The sequence below is a fragment of the Pygocentrus nattereri genome, chromosome 2 (genome assembly GCF_015220715.1).
Source record: "Pygocentrus nattereri isolate fPygNat1 chromosome 2, fPygNat1.pri, whole genome shotgun sequence".
Lineage (NCBI taxonomy): Eukaryota > Metazoa > Chordata > Actinopteri > Characiformes > Serrasalmidae > Pygocentrus > Pygocentrus nattereri.
The window spans coordinates 17362117-17381698 of NC_051212.1; the positions used below are offsets into that span (position 1 = coordinate 17362117).

The 19582-nt window shown below is 39.4% G+C and overlaps 1 protein-coding gene across 1 annotated transcript in view; it reads right to left on the bottom strand.

Annotated features, from left to right (window-relative positions):
- The window catches only part of kcnj10a (potassium inwardly rectifying channel subfamily J member 10a), a 28677-nt gene that overhangs the window by 7551 nt on the left and 1544 nt on the right, over window positions 1-19582 (bottom strand). The window contains exons 2-5 of the mRNA XM_017719069.2: window positions 9872-10231; window positions 7766-7977; window positions 6676-6807; window positions 6205-6382 (exon numbers count right to left, since the gene is read on the bottom strand). Coding sequence (XP_017574558.1) covers window positions 6205-6382; window positions 6676-6807; window positions 7766-7977; window positions 9872-10229 — 880 coding nt within the window. The 5' untranslated portion in view covers window positions 10230-10231. The remainder of the gene's footprint in view (window positions 1-6204; window positions 6383-6675; window positions 6808-7765; window positions 7978-9871; window positions 10232-19582) is intronic.

Genomic DNA, 19582 nt, shown 5'->3' on the forward strand with positions numbered 1-19582 from the left:
TTTTACTTAGAATATCAACAAAACATGTTATCTGACAGTGTTCAAACATTATTATATGACTCTATATGCAGAGCACCCCTCCATCTACTGTAGTGAATGCTTTTTATATTGTATTGTTGTATAGGAAATTATTATATAAAAAAGCTAGAAGTAACATTGAGTTTGTAACAATATAAAATAACAAAGTGTTGTTTTTTATGTTAATCAAAGAAGTTTTACTAAATGTCTGCAGCAATCTGCACAGCTCACTAATCAGTAACCCCTTATTACATATGCTTAGGCTTATATTTCAATAACTACAAGGACTACAATGCAAACTGACTGAGTTATTAGGTTATAAAATTCAGTAACTACAGGGACTATAATGCAAACTGACTGAGTTATTAGGTTATAAAATTCAGTAACTACAGGGACTATAATGCAAACTGACTGAGTTATTAGGTTATAAAAGTGTGGGATCCTGACCATTTAAAGGGTTTTATTGCAGCTTTAATCAGGTCCACCTGTTTCTTCAGATGCTCCTGAAGGCTTGATGAACTGAATCTGGTATGTTCAATCAAAAGAATGAAAACCTGCTCAGTGTGAGGTGTTTTGATGAACAAAGCATGTCCCAGTTTCCCAAAAGTATCTTAACGTTAAGATGATCTAAACTGGTAGAGAGAGTGTTCAGTGTGATACTTGCTTTACCTTTTAAGAATCATCTTTGAGCTAAGATGCTTTTGGGAAATAAATAACATGTTTGAGAATCAATACATTTCAATAAAATCAATTTGTTATATGAAAATTTAGGAAAAAACTCAGTTGAACTAAATTGTAAAACACTGGTTGAGAGTGGTTTGATGAAAAATGATAAACTTACTGATTTTTCTATAGGAATGGGTAGGATAGGTCTAACAATGTATACAGTGCAACTTATTTTATTCACTATTCAAAATGAACGGTGAGCTTATTCGTACCTGCTGAGTTTTTATATGTAATGGTCATAATGGTAAATAGAGATAAATCAGAAAAACTATGTTTTCCTTCATGTACCTCTTCAAAATAAATTACTTTTAAAAAAACATGGTTTAGGCTGAAAGCTTATCTTAAAAGTTTCTCAGTTGTCACGCAGCATATTCATAATCATTTCATGCAATAATTGTCTGTGAGCTTTTACTAAACTCTTAAGACATCTACAATCCTATCAGCACCATTGTCATCCATTCTGATTTCTCTAAAATGGTGCATTTCACATCAAACCACTTTGAATGACTTTTTTTACCTCTTAATATTTTGATGTGGATAAAAAATCAAGGTGCCCAAGAGTTGTATTTTTGGAGCAATAACTTGAAAACACTCTAAGGTACCTTAAGAACCTTCAATGGAGAACCATTTGATACATTTTTCCAGTATGGCATTTAAGGCACAACCAATTGATTATACATTTGACTGATTCAGCAATACTAAGATAAGCTGAACTAATATGAATGGTGAGCATGGTGAGACTATGTAGCGTGTAGTGTAGAGAGAGGGGCTGTAATGGCCCCCTGTCTGGAGTTGAAGCCATGCTACCGTAACCGGATCCACCACCTCCGTTTCAGCACCATGGACTGAGCTGCTTTGTGCCCCTAATGAGACACTCTGGCACACACTCATAGACACATTCCAACCAAAGAGAGAAAGAGAAAGAGTGACAGAGAGGATGGGAAATGGCCAGAGAGAGAACGAGAATGAGTGATAAAGAGATGAGAGAACACTAGAGATGGAGATGAGAGAGAGAGGAGGGACGAGTGAGACAGAGGTACGTGCCAACTCGCAAATCCTCTCCCCATTATACATATCCCATACTCACGTAAACACTAATCCCTCCATTTCTACATCATTACATACACAAACCCCACTGTGTGACAGCAGAGACCCATGAGAATCAAGAATGTCTGACTCGCTCTGTCTGTGACACTGACTTCTGTCTTTTAACCTCCTCAAATCAAGTTAGCGTTGCCCTTTTGTACAGCAACCTCACACCATGCCATTCACACAAAGCTCTTTCTCTGGGCCTGAGATCCAAAACATTACCTTTAACCTCAAACCTCAAAATGAAGGTCTCTTCACATGTTCAAGTTCATGTCCATGCTTCCTCCTCAAACAATTCCCACTGATGTTTCAGAAAACTGTAGAATTCATCCCATAGTGTACACAAGCCCAAGTGCAGTCGGAGTGCTAGCAGGTCCAAAGTTCTAACAACTCATAGTGGCAGACATCGTCTTGAATTCCTGTCACAGATTACTTAATATTACATAATACTGTTTCTACACCTTTAATGCCAACATTTAAAATGCTTTAGGCCTGTAGAAGCTCACAATTCACTGCTATGCTAAAGGTAAGGTATTTTGCAAAAAACAGAGAACACCCATTACTTAATTATTTTCCAGTTTAAAAATGGTTCACAATATTCATTTTTCAGTTGTATTTCAAAGATTAGATGCACAAAGAATTGGAAAGTCCAAAAAAAAATGTGTTTCCAAAATGGGTATTGTTCATTTTTTTTAATTATTACAGATTATTAAAACATAGAAGGAAAATGAAACTCCTAACAAGAGCTGGTAGACCACCATATCTGTCACCATCAAGCAAAATCACTTAAAGCTTTCACCTGAAAAATCTGCAAATCAAGCAAGTAAGTTGCTGGTGTTCTCAGAACAATGGACTGACCATCCCAGACTCCAAACTTCAACATCATTAAATGTGTTTGGGATTATTTGAACTGTGAGACACAGATAACACATCTTCTAAGACTGAACTTGTGGAAAAATGTCCCTGCAGGTTTCTTTGAAAAGCAGGGAAAAAATGTGATTATATTTAGATATAGAAGCATCTGTGTTTTTTTATTTTCTTTTCTTCTCCTGATGCTTAGTTAGCCACTTAAATAGCCAGTGCCAACCAGCAGGACCAAAGTTTTATTGTTAAATCAAGCACTTCATTTCAGCATAAGCATCTAAAAGTAGCCTATCATGCTCAAACTACGCAAACACTCTACAATACACAGGTAACAACATCACATCACATGCTGTGAACTACCTCAGGAAGGACTTGAATCAGATTTCTCTCTTCGATATCCAAATCAGCACTTGCAACTGATCTGATACCAATACCTGTTATCAGATCAGTATAAATGTCAACACATTAGGACACATGTGAGTGTAAAATATAGATGTACACCAATATCAATGCAGTGGGCCTTTGTGTTTGTTCCATGCTACTTGCTGTGATAGCGATGATTCTGCAGTAGCGCAAAGTGATTTTCAGCAGCAAATCTCCTGAAAAGGCTTACACAGCTCTGCGCAATGCTCTAAGCACAGCGTTCAAAGGTCAGGTGCATTTGGTACAGTAGCACAGTGGCACAGCCTCCATTGGGGATCCTTCCACTGTTGGTTTTCATTTCTGCTATTCGTATGTCCATCCAAAAGTCCTGAAATGAGGCCCTGAGCCCCAGCTCTGCTGGCACATTACAGTGCTGGCCCATTTTCCAGGCTTTTCCATTGCTCCACTGCTCCTAGCAGTTCACACTCTAATGGGCCTCTCTCTTTCTCAGATGGTTCTGGCTAGACTGTTCCACACTCATCATGTTACAACTACCACTGCACAATTCATTACACATTGTATTGCTGACTACACTGTAAACTATATTGTACTCTACTGATACATTTGATGTGCACAGTGTGCTTTAATGCATCTTCCCATTAGTTTGACCAGTTTTGTTTTTTTTACTGTCAAATTGTTAATCGAAAACTAATCTGAATACAAATGCTCATGCGTATGTTTACAACTGGCGAAATAATTTAATACTATGGGATTGTTAGACGTGTTGTTTTATGGCTAGTTTTATCTCAGCTGTCATTTTCCATCCTCAACACTAAATAAATAAATGAAGAAATCCTAGATATGCAGATGCACTAATACTGATTCTCTTTGCTTAGATGTTTTATTTTCAACATAATAGCTTATGATAACACAGCAAAAAGATCTGAGCCTGTTGAGCTTGACTCTGATACACGTGCAAAATATTAGTGGAAAGGAGGTACCACTATACCCTGAAACAGTCAAAAACACCTCCAACCTTCTCCTTGCTCCTCTGCTCTGACACTGTAATAGAGCACCTCTCAAGTCTTTGACCCTTCTCTCCCTGCCGCAGTTCACATTTCCCCCATCATACACCCCTGTCCTCAAAGTAACTCTGCCAAAGCCATACGGGGCTTGTGTCCAGCCCTATTTTCCACATTCTCAAGTGTTCTGTACTACTACTCTCCGCAGGAAGATCCGTATCAGAGGCTTTGGCATAGATGTTTGGGTATCATCGTAGCAGTGACTTCTTAGAACAGTAACATTGCATTGTTCCAGTTCTACTTCAGAACTTCTGAACATTGTGGGACTTTTGAGCTCACAAAGTTCTGGGCCCCATTTAATGCTAATTTCTCTTCTAGACATTTTCTGGAACTGCAGTCTCTAATTCTGTCCCTAATGCTGCTCTCCTATATGGGCAAACATATTCACACATCCTTTGTAATCAGTGAGTTCAGTTGTACACAAACATCTTGCATAATCTCCATAGAAAATCAATTGAATGGAAGACTCATAGCTGCCAAGCATCAGCTAGAGGCATATTAAGCTATAAAACTACTGGGCTGCAGAGCATTGGAAGTGCATTCTCTGGAATGATGGAGCACCATTCAATACCTTTGGGATGAGTCAGGGTGGAATTTGTGATCCAGAACTAATCATCTAACATCGGTACCTGATTTCTCTTGTGTTCTTGCGCCTGAATGCAATCAAATGTTCCAATATCTGGCGTAAAGATTTCCCAGAAGAGTAGAAGCTGTTACTGCAGCAAAGATTAACAGATTCCTATTAACCCCCCAAATTCAGAAAAAATGGATGTATGTCTACAAACTTTTGGACATATAGTGTACTTGATCCAATGAATCAGAATATTAACAAGCCAATTATGAGTTCAAATATGTGTGTTGGACCATGGAAAACAGAAAAGTTTGCTAGGCTGGGTCCAGAACCAGGACTAGGATCCATTTTTCTAGAACAGGGTCAGCAACATATGACTCTTTTGCTGCCCTGTTGCAGCTCCACAGCAGCTAAAAATAAAATAATCCTGCTTTGCAGTAAAATAAAGCTTGGCTGATCGTTCTAACACAGTTTTAACAATGAATGGACTGAAACACTGGAGTTAATGTGTACCTAGCTAACCTATTACCCTGAAGGCTGGTGTGCAGATTGCCGATCACCATAGCAATGCAGACAACAATCTAGTCTAGGTGGTAGCTAAAGACCAATGGTCTTATTTGCATTTATAATCACTCCAGCTGGTTTCCTGATACATTTAATCTGCAACAAGAAACCACTGAACACTTAAATGTCACAAAGCTAAAGTCAGCTTTAAGGTGGAACAGGAAACTTTAAGATGGAACAGGGAAATTCGAACAAGAATCTTGTAAATGAGAAGCTGACTTCAGCCTCATAAAAAATCCAACATTTTACAATAAACTATTCCACATTTGTAGAAGTAACCTGCTGCAAGAAAAGCAGTTATATCTCAGCTTAAATCAGAGCAAAATAAGCTTAAAGAAAGCTTAAAGCAGTTTTCATTTGTTGCTTTTAGTCAATACTCAGACATTAACACATATTAAGATATATTTTCCACCAAGATGGTAAAATGTTACTTCAATAAAATGTTGTGACATCTTCTTGAATTGAGAACCATTTGTCACTGTGTTTGCTCACTGTGAAATTAGACCTCTGCATTTAACCCATCCGTGCAGTGAAACACCCACATACATGCACACTAGTGAACACACACACACACACACTAGGGCACCCAGGGAGCAATTGGGGGTTAGGTGCCTTTCTCAAGGGCACTTCAGTCATGGTCTGTCAGCTGAGTGGATCGAACCAGCATTTTTCCGGTCACAGGGTTGGTTCCCTAACCTCCAGTCCACGACTGCCCACAGTCTTCTTAACATTTGGGTTGCCAGTCTCTATTCTAGAAGAATTTCTAGAAGTCTAAACGAAGCCTAGAACTTTATGAGCACTAAAGTTCTAGAGTGCTTTAAAGTTCTAATGTAAAATGGGCCAATGCAGTGGTACTGTTTTAAGAACTTACTCCAGAATTCTCTTCGAAGTCTCTACAAGTTTTTTCCTCTATAGGTCTCTTCCTACCTTTTGCAGCCCAGGCACGAAGAGGACTGCTGTCATCGATGACATGGTAGAAGGTGAGGGGGAGAATGAGGAAGGGGCTGTCGCTGGACGTGTCCACTTGGAAGGCCACATTCCTTTGGTCCAGGCGTACCGTCTCACCCTCTTTAGTCAGAGACGTCTGCAGCAGCTTACCTGTTACCTGTTAAGATTAAGGTTGGTTAAGACTGGCTGATTAAGACTAAGACTGGCTAAACACATACTAACACTCACTACACAAAGAAGACAATTACACAAAAAACATATCTACTTATCTAGTTATACTGTATCTTGTGGCCCAACAAAGAACTGTAAAAAAGCATACTGCAGTTAACTGTTAATCCGAGATGCAAGTTGGAAATTATATGAGAATTCATACTATGATGTACCATAATCCCAGTAATAACCCACATAAACACAACACTCACATAAATATGCCCATTCATATATACTTACCTGACAGCCTAAAAGCAGGCTCTTGCGCATGTTGGCAACACGAATCATGAGACATGGTCGTCCTTCGTGATTGGCCACGACAGCATGCTGACTGAACTTCACTGTCTCGCCGCGCTTCTTCGGTCGAGCCACCTACACAAAGAACAGAAGATAATGTACACCACTATCCAAAGAATACAAGACCACCACCACACAGCACGAATACTATACATCACTATACAAAACACACAAGGCCACCTCCACGCAGCACAGCACAAATACTGTACACCACTATACAATATATACAAGACCACCTCCTCACAGCACATTTCACATACTATACATACACCACTATACACACTACAGACATTATGAAGACTACACTATGATACAGTTCAGTTTAAAATCACATTAATTTACTGTAATAAATTTCTCCAGTAATTTACTGTTTATTTACAGAACCTGTACTACTGTATTATTCTATATGTAGAATGTAGTATTCTATTTCTGCAGAGTTATTAACTGATTATCAATCAAGATAGTAATAAACACATAAGCTACACTAAAATGCATCTTATAGGCAAGAAATCCAACATTTTAACTCAAATTAACACAACATGTAACTTGTATTTTCCATAATGCTTATATAATAATAAAGCCTAATACAGAGTAATATATACTAATAATTTTTTACAGTAATTTGTTCTTTTTAAGAAATACAGCAATTGCTGTAGTTTTTATACTGTAAATACTGTATACTGTAAGTTCACCCACGCAAAGAACAACACTGATTCATACATCTCTATATATATTATTACATATATATATATATATATATATATATATATATATATGTGTGTGTGTATATATGTAGACCACCTACATCCAGAACAGCACAGGTGCTATACTTACAACCCTATTCATATTCAACACCATACATACTGTGCACACAAGACCACTTATATGCAGCACATACAGGATACAGACAGTAGAACAACCCTTACATATGTATAGTACCACCTATGCAGCACAGATGTTAGACGGTAGGAGAAAAACTCTCAGAATATTAGTTCTTATGAAATTAAGCAATGTCTTTATAGCTTTTCTTCACCTTAGCCAAAAAGGTTCCTGTGATGAAGATCTCCATCACCATAGTGATGACTAGCTGCACGATGAGGAGGATGATGGCAACTGGACATTCCTCAGTGATGCAACGAAAGCCATAGCCAATGGTGGTCTGTGACTCCAGCGAGAAGAGAAAAGCCCCTGTCAGCGTCTGGACCTGCATCACGCATGGGGTGTGGTTGGAGGGCGGGTCAAACTCTACCAGGAGGTGGGACATAAAGGATGTAGAAACAGATATTTTGCAAATAGTAACAGTTTCAGTTACAGTTTCTACTCATGGCAAATTACTCAGTGATGAGATTTTTAATTGGATGTACCTAAAGGGCCATTCCACTGATTTTTCTAAATTTCTGCATAATTGATTAAGTGAAGATGTAAACACAGACATTCAGAGCAACTTGATCTGAAATACTCTTTTCTGGAGAAACTTACCAACTGTCAGTTACAATGATGTTGATAGAATAGATGTCTGATGTCTTTAATGCCTCTAAAAGCTACCATACAGAAATCTAAAATAATTAAAATATAAAAAATAAAATACATTGCCTAATGCCTAATATATTGTTTTATAGTAGTTTTGAAATCAAGGTTTTCCTTAAACAAATAAAAAATACAGTGGTACATGCAGGCTATTGAAGTACAAAAGGAAATGTATATTCTTTACCTTTATCAACACTACATACATAAACAGTCAGAAGATACATGCAGGTTGACTGGTCATTTTAGATAGGAAATAAAATATATTTGGATAGCAGTATTTGTGTTGTTGATGTTGTGAGCCTTGATTCCCATCACCATCACTCTAAAAAAGTCTGAGTCAGGAAGTTTCTCACTGAACTATTTCATATCTGTAACGTGGAGCGAGGAGGCGGACGCAAACGCTGAGATAAGCGACTTTTATTATGGGCAAATCCAGGTCAATACAGTCCAGGGTCATAGAGCCAGCGCGAACAGATCGGGGTGCAGACATGATAAACACAGAAACACCGAACAAACACGACCAACCAGTACAAAGACCAGCGAATACAAAGGACAAACACGGGGCTTATAAAACACAGGGATAATGAGGGACAGGCGGAAAACAGGTGGTGACAATCAGGGGCGGAGTACCAAAACAAGGGGCCGGACTAGGAAATCAAAACAAAGAAAACAAGTGGACTAGAGCAAAACAAAACACGAACACAAGGACAGGACCAGGAGGGGCCAATTGAGACAATATTAATTCACTCTGAATGACTTTGTTCACCTTTGAAAACTTGAGCTTTCCAGAAATTTTGAAAAATGTGTTGAATTTCTCATTACGTGCAGAAACACACTGCCCTTTCTACTGGCAAAGAGCAAAGTAAGTACAGTTAGGACAACTAAAAAGGTTTCTTCACTGTATCAAAGGTATATGAATTTCTTCAAAGAAATATCATCATATTACAAATTTAAATGATGCTTTTTTTAGAATTATTGGACTTTAGGCAAAGAGATATTGAAGGCAAAACTTCAATAACTGAGGCAAAACCATCAATTCTGGACAAATTTTAGGTCGCCACTTTTTTCTTTTCAAATTACTTACCTTAGTGCAGATAAATAACTTAATTGGAATTAGTTGGCTTATCATTTTTTATTAATTTGTTCAATAATACAGTATACAATTAAATGTAATATATATATAGTATATTATTTATAGATGTTTTATTTAATATTCAATTAATCTGGAGGTTATTACAGAACACATAACATATGTGTAATTACCTATTTGTAGTATTTTCTCATCCAATTATCTAGATTTTCAGTGCAAGGCATCCTGGATCATAATGTTCAGTTATTCTGTGCTCCACTGTCCATTCAGAACACATCCATGTTTTCCTATAAATTATTTGAAACTTGCGAAGTTGCTTTGGTCTCACACAATATAATCATTTTACATGTATTTGCAACAGGATTTTTTTTATTATGGGCCACAGTGTTTCTAAACTTTTGAACGAGGTATAACTACGTGAAATGTGTATTTATGTATAAAGGCTTGACAATTTTGATTATGTCAACCAGACATCTTCTGCAGCACTAAAGTCAGCTCATGAAGGCCTCCTCATCTCCTCACCTAGTAGGTCTCCATGGACCAGAGCCACCAGGTACCACAGCACCCCAAAGACGAACCAAGTGCCAGCGAAGGTGGCTGAGAAGAGGAAGAGCTTGTAGCGCCACTGCATGTCCAGAAAGGTCGTCCACAGGTCACGCAGGTAGAGAGCACCACGGCCGCTGACGTGCTCAATGCGAACGTTGCTCCGTCCATCTTTCGAGAGAACACGCCGACGCCTTCTCAAGGCTGCAGGACCGCCTCCTGCTGTAGCACCACCTCCTCCACCCAGCAGCGGCTTCAGAACCTCTGTCTGTGTTTGGGAGTGACACACCTTCTGTGGGGAGGGGCTCCTTGAGGAAGGAGGAGTGGCCGAAGTCATGGCTGTAGGGAAGAGGCTACAGTTAACAGTGACAAAAAAAATGCACATAACCTGGAGATCGACTTTCCTGCAGATTTTAGTTCCAACCTGCATCTAACACGACGCCCTTCCTTACCTAATATAATGCATCTGAGCTGGCCAATCTGAAGAAGTTAATGAGCTGGAGTAGGTGTAGCAGATTGTGGTTGGAATGAGGCTTTACAGAAAAGTAGACCTTCAGGACCAGAGTTCGTGACCACTGCATTATTTCACAATGTATAGGTGTCAATATTTCTGGGTCCCTCTATGGCTTTTCTGCATTAAAACATCTCTTCTAACAGACTCTAAACTCAACAGATCCAATCAATCTGTGTTTGTACACAGAGTGTGGACAGTCTTATTTTGTGGAAAGAAAAAACATACTTTACATTGTGGTCATGGTTTTGTCATTTGTTGACATTGAAACAAACCAAAAAAAGTCAAAATGTATACTCATACCTTTTAGGACAGAATGTGCAGTCAATGTTAATGTAATTATGTAATTACTGTGTAATTATAAAACAATATGTCAATTATTTGCTAATTATAAACATATAGTTTAGAAAAAACAATCATGTTAACTCTGCACTCATAAGGGTTAAAATAAGAATAGGTTAGAATAATAAATAATTAATTCATAAATAAGCCCCTACGAAAAGCTATGACTACTACAAGAAAAAAAACATACAGCCTATTTCATAAACATTCCTACAAAATTTGGAAATATGAGGTCCTATTGTGTACACAGCAACCATATATTTTCATATATTTTAGCAGACTGTGTCATGGTCTTATGGAGTACTGAATACAGTTCCACGCATATTCAGCTAGTGCATCCCTGATTTCTAGGCCTAATCGTCTAGCCCTCAATTCTAGCCCTAATATGGTTCATACAGCATCAAACAGACACTTCTATAAGAGCAAAAAGTATAAAGTTGCCCTCAGCTCTCTCTAAGTGATATGTTGTTCATGCCCACCAGTAGGGCCCGTAATGCCAAAATCCCCCAAATGAAAATGACTTTTGAAGGATACATTTGTAAACCATGGATCAGCTGCATTATTAACAGTAGGGAGATAAATAAACATCAGTATGGTCTGTGTAGCTAACTGGTGAGTCACTGGGGTACAGTTGTGTCAGTATCTATATGAGGGGCCCAATAAAGATTTTAGACCTGGTGAACATGAACCATGAACCCCATTGTGAACCCAGTGAATTGCCCCACTGCTAATTCAATAGTTACACCATTGATGCTTGCCAAGTCAGTTCGGGTTAACTCAGTCCTGCTTTATTCACGCAACTGCCTCACCTTCCATATTTCCAAAGTAGGAATTGCATTAACAATTGAATCTGAAAGAGAGAATTTGACTAGAAAAGTCATCAAGGTTTCAGTTACAACAGTCTTTTCTATCAGTCTTTTAACGAGGTTGTAGTGAATGCTCAGTGCTCTGAGAAGAGCTACAGCTGTCTGTCCGGACTGTGAGAAACACATCACAACGGGTGATTTGATAGCATCTCAGACAACCTGGCGCCTTGTGACAGAAAAAAAAGAGTGACCTGGAATATGGCATTTAATCACCCTCCCTCACCACTAAAGCACCGTGCATTAAGTACTGTTAGCAGGACTCTTAGGGAGATAGCATCTAACAGGGTTACAACAGAGCGTCTGGACTGGGCACTGCTGATGCTATCGCAGACAAGTGAGAGTAGCTTTGCTCTCCTGAGGCTTGTGGATGGCATTGCTACGCAGAGGTGGGCACAGAGGTGCCCCTGAGGCCCAGGCTCCCGTTGTTTGCAGAGCTCCATTCACACAGTCCAGCTGCTCTGGCACATGAAACAGGCCTCATTGAAGAGAGCAAGGCAGCTGGCCTCTCGCTTTTCCAGCTCCTTTTTTTACCATACGCTCACTCACATGTCGCCCAAGCCTCGCCAGGCCAGGGGGGATCAGAGACAAGGGGGGGCTTATTCAGTGCCTAAACACAAAGTGAAGGACAGAGAGAGACAGAGGAAAAGAGGGGGAGAAAGAGGGGCTGCAGAGAAGAGATCTATAGATGGACGGACAGAAGGATCTGTGATTGATAAAGAAAACCTCTCACTGCAAAACAAACTTCATACTGTTACCACACTGACCAACACCCACCACCACATAAAGTACTTAGTTTTATATTTATTTTTAAATACCTATATTTATTCAATTTCCAGTCAAAATATCCATTAAATGCAAGCTATTACATTTTCAGTGTAAGTAAAAAATCAGGAAACATATATTTAACAGAAAATTACACAAACGTCTCTGCAACTTTTTTTTTCAATATTTTGCGTCAAACATAATTGCTTTCATGTTTTTTTAAAGAAATCTGCAATATGTTTCCACACCTACAACGTTCAGTCTTAGAAGTTGGTTGCATTTTCTGCTTCTCACAATCCAAAGAATCCCAAACACATTCAGTGATGTTGAGGTCTGGACTCTGGGGTGCTCAGTCCCTTGTTCTGAGAACACCAGCAGCTTCTTTGCTTGATTTGAAACTTTTTCAGATGAAAGCTTTAAGCAATTTTGTTAGATGGTGACAGTTCTGCATGGAAAACTAATACCAGTCAAATAATTTTTGAACTCTTAAATAACTTGTACCTACTGGTAATTTTGAATGGAAATTACATAAATTAAAGACGGTTCTCTTCTTCATAGCACTGTATATAGTCTGATTAAAGCCTCTATTTTTTAAATGGAGCTCCACTGTATGACCATATTTACATGCTTATTGTTATTATTGTGTCATTGTTTTCGTTAATACTTTTGACAACACTGTAATTCATAGTCATACAAGCAAATTGAAATTCTTAATTAAAGTTAGCATCTTAGTGCCTTTTTCCACATCCTTTACATTCTGTATTACTTACGCACTTTCTTTCCTCTTCTTTAACACATTGTTCACATCATTTACAAGATGTGAAGCCCATTTGTCCTGTGAGAGATTATGTTTGTGCATTAAGCTTCTCAAGTCATGCTGTATGGGGTTTTGCCTAACTTGCAATGAGGGGAGTCTCCATTCACAGCCCGCTGATGCCCCTCTATCCATTAACAACTACAGTTGAATGTACATCAACACAGGGATTTTGTCCAGTAGCTTTACAGTTAAATTTCAAGATTCACACCAGCAGCAATCAACATCTATTACGTTAAGTAGTGATTGGAGCAGATACCGAATGACTTCCATTAACAAGAAGTGCTTAATCAGGACAAACAGACACACACAGCACCTCCACTCAGACTGAACAGAGGATCACTTTAAAAGGTGAATCCTTTTACAGCTTCTATGACTCTCTCTCTGTCCCTCTCCCTCTCTCTTTCTCTTTCTCTCTCCCTCTCTCTCAGTCTCTCTCTCCTCTAAATGGAAGCTTTTGATTCATTCAGCTCTTGGTTTCCGAATCTAATTAAATAAATAAATAAAACAAAAGTGCCAGGACCAAAGTGATCTGACACGCTCTCTCATTTCTGACCTCTCTCTCTCTCTCTCTCTCCTTCCTCTCTCTCCTCATACTCTACCTGTCTCTCTATCTCTCTCTCTCTCTTCCCTCTTTCTTTTTCTTTCTCTTTTCCTCCTATCTCCCTTTTCTCTGTGTCTTTTTCCTACTTTTACCCTTTTTACTCCTTCTCCCTGTATTTCTCTCCCTTTTCTGATTTTCTCTCTTTCTCATCATCCTCTTTCTCCTCTTCCTCTGTTTCTATTAGTTTCATTCATTCTTGTTCCATCACACTCTCTTCCCCCGGACTATTACACCATGTCTCTCTCGTTCTAGTTCAAGTTTGCTTTACTGATCATTTACATTTGTATTGTCAAAACATGTTCTATCTCGCTCATTTCACTGATATCATCTCGCTCATATCACTGCCTCATACTTCTCGCTCATTCTTTTCTCAGTTCTATTTCTCTCTTTTATTCTCTCTCCCCCTCTTTTCTTCCCTCTCTTTTAACTCTCTCTATTGCTTTCTTTCGTTTCCATCCTCTCTCTATCCTTCTCTCTCTCCCCACTAATTTCACTCTTTCTACTCCTCCCATCTTTCCTCTCCCTTTCATCCTTTCTCTCTCTCTCTCTTTCTCTCTCTCGCTCTCTCTCTCTCCCATACCCTTACACTGTCTTTTACTATGCCTTCTTGCTCTTTTCCTCCCCCTCTCTCTCTCTCTCTCTCTCTCTCTCTCTCTCTCTCTCTCGCTCTGTGCTGGACTCACACTGTGGATATGAATAGGTATCTGTCTACATCTCTGTGCTCTGAATACTAACTCTGGGAGTGTGAGGAGGGGGCTGCCTCTCAGTGGGCCACGTGTGATAGGCTGAGTGTACACACAGCTGACCCCTGAGCTCTGGCGAGTATGCACCCACTCACACACACACACACACACAGTTACTGTACAAGCACACTGTACTTCAGAACACACACATACGCACACAAACACAAACACCCTGCAGCACAGAACGTTCAGATACGATCTGGCTGAACTGTTAAAATCAGAAAAAATCATGTCTGGGACAGAGCTCATGTGTTTAAGTTTACAAATGGCTGTCATCCTGAAACTCTTTCTTTTCTCTCACTGTTTCTCTCACTTTCTCTTCTCCCTCAATCCCTCTCTCCATCCCTCGCTCTCTGTCCTGTATGCACAAGAATCCTTTGTTTGGAGAGGAGATGAAAGGGACAAAAGCCACCATTGAAAAATACGACACTGTGTGTGTGAGGGAGAGAGACAGAGAGAGAGAGTTAGAGAGAGAGAGAGAGAGAGAGAGAGAGAGAGGGGATGTAGAGATGGATTGAAAACGGATCAGTAGCAAAACAGACTCATCAGTATTCTGCAGTTGTGCATTCCAGCACCCTTCTCGTTCCTGCCGACCTCAACAAAAAACCCTCCGTCAACCTCCTCACAACCTCCTCACAACCTTTACACAACCTCTCATCCCTCTGCTCTTTCTCAGAGAAAGCCACACAAAGCATGACCAAAGTTAAGAGTGCAAATGTTGCTCTTGCTGAAGTATTTTTGTACTTTGAAGTAATTTGAAGCATTTTATTTTGGAGATTGTAATACTGTTGCAAACCTTTTGGCTTGACATTAATGACTGATCACTTTTATACTGAAATCGTAATTTAACACAGTGCAATTTCTAAATTGCAAGAGCTACAATTTTAATTACATGCTACCTTATACACAATTGCCTTAACAAGTTTCAAGTGGAGCTTGTGAACTGGCCCTCTGGTCTACACTACATTCAGTGTTGAAGCCTCAGGCCCGAAAAAATGGATGTGCTGTTGTTCCTGGCAAAAAAAATCACCCACAGATTAATTTAGAGAAAATCATAATATTTAAATTGCAATTCCAATATTGATTAGTAAAAATCACAGTTCCATTTTCCCCAAACCACTCAGTCCTGCGTGAACTTTCTCGTTAGCAGTGGTGGGTACAGAAGACTAAATACTTAACTACAATCAAACACAAGTAAAATAAAATAATGACTCAAGTAAAGTATCAAAAAAAAGCTACTGGACACGAAGTACAAAAGTACTTTCTCAAAAACTTGCTTAAGTTCTGAGTAACTTGTTTAATTCTGCCCTTCACTCTACTCTAAAGGTGCCAGGACGATAAGAGTTCACATGTGATGCCCCAGAACAGGACTTCCCAAAGTGTGGCCCATGGGTCAAATTTGGTTCATGAGAACAGAATTTGTCAGCCAGAGAGTTACCCTAAAGTCATCCCCTCACCCAGAAAAAAACATACTTTTATATTATATATAACTAGTATTTTTATCCTCCTCTTATTTTGTTTACTGATTTAATAACAAAATACAGTGTCATAGTCTAAAATACATTTTTTAACTATTGATTGATTGATGAATCGATGGATTGTTATTTTGGCCTCTGCCTACCACAAACATTGCACTTTGGCCCCTAAGATGAAAAGTTTGGGCACCCCTGCCATAAAATAACCACTGTAAGTTTCATAAAGAGCCTTTCAGTGCATGGTTCTTCAGAACCATTTGGTAAATGAGCTGTAGGAATGAGAAGACCCTTTTTAGAAGTTCTAGGGTGATCTCTTATACTGGCAAAGAAACTGTATATTATGTGAAGGTTATCGGTACCTTTAAGATGGTTCCTTGGGTTCACGATTTTTTTTCACACATTGTTCTTTAGGAATCCAAAAGTGGTTCTTCTATGGTATTGCTCAAAGAACCACATTTTAGTACATCAGAATCTCTCAGCACAGGAAGTTTGTTAAGCAGTTTTTTTTTCTTTTTTAAAAATTCTTAATCGAAAATAAAATGGTAAAGTCAGAAGCCAGCGCTGGAGCCAACTCCAGCATAAAACTGTGGTGTCACACAGAAGAAGAAAAGGAAGATGCCATTTTTCTGCTAAAGGAAAGCTTTTATTAAAAACACAGCGGAAAAGGCCTCTCGAAAGCAACCGGATTAGCAGGCAGGTCACTCTTAGCCCAACACAATAAACACATAAACACTTTTACAACAACAAAAGCTACAACAAAAGTCTGTATCACAAAGAGGAGGGTGCAGTGACACATGCCATGGGGCACCTGCTTCTGGGACACAGGTGCCCCCAACTCCTTCTCTGGGCTGTGACTCTGAATGCAGCCCCTCCTCCTGGGCTGACATTGGGCTCTCGTTCGTTAGGCCAGTATGGGACCAGTCTGTCCCTATGGACAACAACAGTCCACCCCTCCTAGACCTGATACACTAAATCGCTCATTTGCTTTTACACCATGCACTCTACCATAGAAGCTGGAGCAGCATCCTCTACTGTGGCGCAGTTTGGTAAAAAGAAACAGAGGTTTACAGACTTCCAAGTTCTCAAGCACAGCAAGCACTCATTCCATTGGCCACTGAAATGTGGCCAGTGCATTTCTGAGAAGGTCATTACAGTAAACTCCTATAGCCCAGTGCTCAGTGCAATAACTTCTGGTGCCCTCTGCACCTTCCACTGTCTCCATCATCCACTGGTGCCATTGATGCCAATGAGGGCACTGCTCGTGTGTGCTGCCCACGACTCTCAGGGATTCATCCTCCAGCTCCTCTTGTACCGTCAGCATTGCCCACAAAAAGCCTTCTACATGACAGTGCGCCCCTATGCCAACCAGCTATGGCACTGCATGCTTCACACCCCCTCCTCAAACACCTCCACTATGTGTTACTCGCTTTGATGTCTGTGCACTAAAGATGAGGTGGATCATGCCGAATCATCATACTCAACTCTCCCGCCAGTACTCTTATACACTTTTCCTTTCACCCTCCTCTGTCCTGTAACAGGTCCTAACTGACCACCATCCATTCATTAACTCTTATAAATACTAGAATATTGTGAAGATTAGTTGGAATGCACATACCTAGTCACTACCCACCTCTGGTTGGTAGTTCATATGATCACATTTTATCACAGACATATTTCATCATTGTAAGCTGCATTAATCAGTCCTGTCTGGTAAAAGGAAACTTCATGAATTCAATTAAAAATGCAGCACATCACAAAACACACTTTGGACAATTTTTGTGGAACAGACACACAATAGTTGCCCTAAGCTAAGGATGTTATAGTAAATTATTTTCTTATTTTATTAACAAAAAGTTGCTATAAACCATTTGGCATGAAGTCTTCACTTCAACATAAAATGCACTTTGAACAATTTCCATAAAACAGTATTGCTTAAATACATCAGTGGCCTCACTTTAGTTTATAAGTGATCTTATTGGATAGTGTGCTTCACGTTCACTTCTCATTGGATGGCTCTTTTACATTGGACAACAGCATATTTATTAACCGCATACTCTTTAAGAACTCACATTAGACATATACAACTAATACATTGCACAAAACAAAAAAATCCGATGCTTCTCAAAGGTCATGAAGAGTAGATTAAGAGGTAAACATGAAATCAGAGATTTGCTCAAAATTCTGCCATACAGACACAGACATATTCATACACTGCCCCTCAGTCCAGGAAAGATTCTTGCAATGGCAATTAATCAAACAGAAATGTTTTCTGCAATTCAGCGTTTTTAAGCGCTCAGAACACTCTAATGAGCCAGTTGAACCTTTTTTTCTGGTTGTAGCTTATAATCCTAATGTTCACATTTGTTAGATGTGTGTCAAAGTTTCCATTTTCTACATTATTTGCACTTAAAATGTTTATGTACTTTAATGTACAGAAAACTAAATAAAATACAGTAAAAATTTACATGGATATTTCTCAACTTCTCTTTATCCATTATCCCCTTATAGAGGCTGTTTTTGTTACTGTGCCTTTACGACTGATATTTGTAAACTACCTCTGTCCTGAATGGCTGGTCAGTATTGTGCCTCATTCAAAAGAAGTCTGGGCTGAAACAGAACTTAAAACTTCAGCAAAAATGGACAGGGATAAACTGCTGCAGGCTGAATAGGCAATACATGTATTCATCATGAAACTAATAAATTAACCAGCTGCTTAATACATATATGCGCTGTGTAGAGCAGGAAATGAACATTTTCAACTTTAACACTGTTTACATGGTACATCACACTATATATAGACACCGATCAGACATAACATATGACCACCTCCTTGTCACTACACTCATTGACCATTTTATCAGCTCCACTTACGCTATAGGAGCACTTTGCAGTTCTACAGTTACAGACTGTAGCCCATCTGTTTCTCTACATATTTTGTTAGCCCCCTTTTACCCTGTTCTTCAGGGGTCAGGACCCTGATGGACCATCACAGAGCAGGTTCTGTTCGGGTGGTGGATCATTCTCAGCACTGCAGTAATACTGATGTGATGGTGTGTTAGTGTGTGTTGTGCTGGTCTAAATGGACCAGACACAGCAGTGCTGCTGGAGTTTTTAAGCACCTCAGTGTCACTGCTGGACTGAGAATAGCCCACCAACCAAAAACATCCAGCCAACAGTGTCCTGTGGGCAGCATCCTGTGACCACTGATGAAGGACTAGAGGATGACCAATGCAAACTGTGCAGCCGCAGATGAGCTATCTCTGACCTTACATCTACAAGGCAGACTGACAATGTATAATAGAGTGGACAGTGAGTGAACAAAACTCCAGCAGCACTGCTGTGTCTGATCCAATCAGACGAGCGCAACACATACTAACACTCCACCACCACATCAGTGTTACTGCAGCACTGAGAATGATCCACCACCCAAACAGTACCTGCTCTGTGAGGGTCTATGGGGGTCCTGACCACTGAAGATGCAGAGAAACAGATGGACAACAGTATATAAATGCAGAACTACAAAGTGCACCTATATAGTAAGTGGAGCTGATAAAATGGAGAGTGAGTGCAGAA